The sequence below is a fragment of the Lactuca virosa genome, chromosome 9 (assembly GCF_052849685.1).
Source record: "Lactuca virosa cultivar CGN04683 chromosome 9, Lactuca_virosa_CGN04683_v6, whole genome shotgun sequence".
Taxonomy (NCBI): Eukaryota; Viridiplantae; Streptophyta; class Magnoliopsida; order Asterales; family Asteraceae; genus Lactuca; species Lactuca virosa.
Window position 1 is genome coordinate 13,875,142 of NC_136434.1, and position 4,722 is coordinate 13,879,863.

The following is a 4,722-nucleotide window of genomic DNA, read 5'->3' on the forward strand; positions in this document are numbered from 1 at the left end:
GGACTGTTCAGAATTTGTCAAGAGCGAACTCGAAACACGTAAAAATTTGATTTCTGAAAATTCTGTTGAGTTCGCTCGCTCGTCAACAGACAAGACCAAAACTCTTAAGGCAAAAGCTGTTGTGTACCAAAAGGTACAAAACACTCCAAATCAAGTCTACACGGTCCCTGGTGTCACTCCACATCAAACTGCAGAATTGACAGCTATAGTGGAAGAAGATAACGCTGCCGGATGTGACGAGTTCTTCTGGTCAGCGCCAATAGATAACGTTGATGAAACGAAGGGCCTATCTCAGAAGACCTCATGGAGAGTGAAAGGTAGGTATATACCCGAACCACTGAATGAGCCTGCAAGATATGATGTGCCAAGCACAAGTGGAACCAAAACTTCATTCGGCGAACCTGCGCAAACCACTAGTGAAACATCCTCAGCAAAAAGTGACTACTGTGCTCCTGCTTCAAAGAAAAAGGCCAACATCCACAGAAATCCAAAACAGGTGGCTAATCGAAAACACCAAAGAAATCTGAGATACAAGAAGAATCTCTCAGAAAGAAAACAGTTTTGGAGATCGCAAAATCCTCACTTTGTAAGGATCGAAAGGAAGCACAAATCGCAAGAGGAATCAAGGAACCAAAAGGGGAGTTTCGGTCCCTCGACCGAAAAGCACCGAAAGAGCAGTTTCAGTCCTCAGAACAACATCAACCGAAAGAGCAGTTTCGGTCCTTAGAACAACATCAACCGAAAGGGTAGTTTCGGTCCTCAGAACAACATCAACCGAAAGGGTAGTTTCGGTCTCTAAACTGAAAGGAAACGAAAGGAGAGTTTCGGTCCTCGAAGCAATATCAACCGAAAGAGCGGTTTCGGTTCTCCACCCAACAGCAACCGAAAGAGTAGTTTCGGTCCTCATCCCTACAAGTCCAATCAGACACACAGAAGATCCAATGTCACTTCTGAACCCAACACTTCACACTCTAATTCTCTTTCTTCAAAAGATTTAAAGGGAAAAGGAAAGCTCTTTCCGGATGATAACAGACGTCCAAAAGAGATCCAAAAGAATGCTGACGTCAACACCACAAATCCCAATCCTACTGAATCTAAACCAACCAAAATTAAAGTTTTCACCATAAAAAGAAAAGATGAAACAACTTTAATTAAACGTACTTACTTGGTTGATATTACTCTTACTATTCCATGTCCTGTAAAAGGCTCACAAGGACCCAAGAAACTTTGGGTTCCTAAATCTGCTTAATTTTTTGCAGGTTATACGTGACGAGCAGTTCGACGAAGAATGGTATATTGATAGTGGCTGTTCGCGTCACATGACAGGGAGGAAGGAAGAACTGAGGGAGTTTCGGTCTCTCAAGGATGGTGGTATTGTGAAGTACGGCAACAACTCATTTTGCACTATCAAAGGCTATGGAATGATCACTAATGGCGATTTCTCTATAAGAAAAGTGGCTTATGTTGAAGGGCTCCAACACAACCTTATCAGCGTATCACAGCTGGTGGTTGGCACTGGATTGAAGGTATCATTTGATGATGAAGGCTCAGAGATTGTCAAGAAGAAATCTAATAATGTTCTGCTGAAGTCAAAGCGAAAGGGGGAAATGTATCCTTTGAACCTCAACCCAATTCGGGGTAAACCAACAGTTTGCTTACTAACTAAAGCTCACTCAGATGAAAGCTGGTTATGGCATCGAAGACTCTCACATCTGAATTTCAAGGATATCAACAAGCTGGTTTTAGGTGATCATGTTCAAGGTCTTCCCGTTCTAAAATTTGACAAAGAATATCTCTGTGCTGCCTGTGAAATAGGAAAGCAAAGCAGGCAAAGCCATCCTTCTATTATAAATACAAAGGTGATAGAATCGTTGGAACTGTTACATATCGACCTGTGTGGACCCTCGTCCATTGAAAGCATTGGTGTAAACAAGTATATTCTAGCTATAGTGGACGATTTCTCTCGATTTACATGGGTGTTCTTCTTGAAGCAAAAGTCTGAAGCTACTCCAAATCTTATGCTCTTCATAAAACAGGTAGAAACTGAACTAAGGAATGTTGTTCGTAACGTGAGAAGCGACAATGGCTTGGAATTCAAGAACAAAGATTTTGAAGGAACGACTCATAATTTCTCAGCCCCATACACTCCACAGCAGAATGGTATCGTTGAAAGACGAAACCGATCTCTGTGTGAAGCAACTCGAACAATGCTATGCTTCGCGTCCTTGCCTTTGTATTTATGGGCTGATGCAATTGCTGCTGCTTGTTATACTCAGAACAGATCGTATTTGAACAAGCGATTCTCCATTACTCCTTACGAGATTTTAAACAATCGTAAACCGAATGTGAAATTCTTTCATGTGTTCGGTTCAAGATGCTTCATCTTCAACTCCAGAGAGAATCGAAATAAGTTTGATGCTAAGGCTGATGAAGGAATTTTCTTAGGTTACTCCCTGAATTCCAAGGCGTATAGAGTTCTCAATAATCGCTCAAAGAAGATTGAAGAAACATACTATGTCACTTTTGACGATAGTTATGTTAAGAAGATGAAATCAACAGAAGGTGCAACGCAAGAAATCTTTCCAAAGAATGGTCAAGTTACTACTTCTATTTCAAATCTTTTCGAGCAATATTTGCTTCTGTTTGATGAGCCTCAAAAGGTGATTGATTTTGAATCAATGGCAAAAGACAACAAAGTTGATAATCTAAAACAAATCATCGACGATGCTGCTCAAAAGATGGCTGATGATCAACCCAAAGAAACCGAAAGGCCAGAAGCAAGCGAACCTTCGAATGACCGTCCTAATGTCCAGGGGGAGGGTCCATCTCTTCAACATGATCAAGGTTCATCGTTCCAGGGGGAGAATCTATCATCACAATCTTCAAGCTCCTCAGACGATTCAATCGAAAGAGGTGATACCAATCCAGATACTGAACAGATGTCATCTTTCGAGGGAGAGAATACCAACATCAATGATGATGACATTTTGTCAGAATTGGAAGAGGAAATTAATGCAGAATTGGATCCCACTTGTGATCCAAATTACCCGCCACTTATCAAATGGACCAAAGATCACCCTCAAAGTCAAATTATTGGAGAATCTTCCGAAAAGGTGTTAACTCGATCTCAAATCAAAGCAAAACAAGTTGCACTCTTTTCACAAGTAGAGTTTTGCATGTTCAACTCATTTGTTTCCAAAATTGAACCAAAGACCGTTAATTCTGCACTCGATCATTCAGACTGGGTTCAAGCCATGCAAGATGAGTTAAATGAGTTTGAAAGAAACAAAGTATGGCGACTTATTCCAACTCCAAAAGATGCTTCGGTTGTCGGTCTCAAATGGGTATTCAGAAACAAGATGGATAAGGAGGGGAATGTCATTCGTAACAAAGCTCGGCTGGTTGTCAAAGGCTACTGTCAGGAAGAAGGCATCGATTATGAAGAGACCTTCGCTCCTGTTGCAAGATTAGAGTCCGTTCGTATCTTTCTTGCCTATGCTGCACACAAAAACTTTGAAGTCTTTCAGATGGACGTCAAATGTGCCTTTCTCAACGTGGAAATCCATTTCGTCAGGACAACTGATCAACTGGCTGATATATTCACTAAGGCTTTACCTGAAGCGAGTTTTAACAAGATATTACAAGGCCTAGGAATGATGGAAGCAGAATCAGTACCAAAATTGCCTTCGCTTCAATAAAGGTAACAAGCGATATAGAGCGAACCGAAATGAACTGAACGTTCGGTCTATTTCGGGTGAAGTTCGACCAGAACCGAAATGAACCGAACGTTCGGTCTATTTCGGGTTCGGTCCTTATGAACTCATTTGCTTCTTTTTCTTCTCAAGGCATTTTGATGGTGTTACTATGTACATTGTTTTTAATACTTCTTTTTATACTTATAAAACTCAAAAATATTTTCCTTTTTGTTCAATTAATTCTTTTTCACAAAATACAAAAATATTTTTCGTTTTAATTAATTTTTTTAACTGTTATTCTCAATAATGAAGATCCACAAGGTATGACTTCTCTTCTACATCCTATCTACATGTCCCTAGAAGCATGCTGATGTATGTTGACTAAAGCCTCAAAAGATTTTAAAAGAAGCCTTAATAACATGATATATACAAATCATGTTTTCCCAATCCAGGCTGCAATATTCACTCTAATCATGAGCTACCTTACTCTACTCACATTGAGCTTAGAGTTTTCTACTTGGTCCTTCTTCTTATAAGCAGAGGTACATTCGCTTCTGACACCATCTCCATCATTTTTCTCCATTATACTTCATTTCACCAATATAACCCTTGAGACTCTTAGTATTCACCACTGAGGTTTATGGTTATACAAAATCTGCGTTAATGATCTTAGTTCCGTGCCACTATGTACTAAGTGAAACCCACAATTCAACACCACTAATGAATTGATGGTGAATTCTCATATTCAAGATCTTACTGGTTACCTAATGAAATCTCTTTTTATTTTTGAGTGATCTTTTATGAATTTGTCTAAAACCAAGGCTTTTCTTTCCCTAAAGATCCAGTTTATTTTTGTTTTTGAGATTTCTACAATTTCTTTTGTCACTATAAAATATATCCTACCTACTTGTTCAACAGATCACATTGATCTCACAAGTACTTCATTCAGCTTCGGTCTTATGTCAAGTATCGAAATTATGAATTGAAGCGAAAGCCACCCTTTATAACCTTCAAAAAGATGCCTTTC

The 4,722-nt window shown here is 39.5% G+C and overlaps 1 protein-coding gene across 1 annotated transcript; it reads left to right on the forward strand.

Moving 5' to 3' along the window:
• Positions 1-1,421: 1,421 nt before the first annotated feature.
• LOC145138955 (uncharacterized) lies at positions 1,422-3,698 on the forward strand. Its single transcript, XM_079072944.1, has 3 exons — positions 1,422-2,064; positions 2,446-3,265; positions 3,353-3,698. Exons 1-3 carry the CDS (start codon positions 1,422-1,424, stop codon positions 3,696-3,698), a joined length of 1,809 nt encoding a protein of 602 aa, XP_078929070.1.
• Positions 3,699-4,722: the final 1,024 nt, after the last annotated feature.

Excerpts from the sequence above, each read along its gene's own strand:
- LOC145138955 (XM_079072944.1), top strand. The coding sequence starts at position 1,422 with ATGATCACTAATGGCGATTTCTCTATAAGAAAAGTGGCTTATGTTGAA. Across the intron at positions 2,065-2,445 it reads TGAACTAAGGAATGTTGTTC|GTTACTCCCTGAATTCCAAG; the intron begins GTAACGTGAGAA and ends GAATTTTCTTAG. Across the intron at positions 3,266-3,352 it reads GTTCAAGCCATGCAAGATGA|AAACAAGATGGATAAGGAGG; the intron begins GTTAAATGAGTT and ends ATGGGTATTCAG.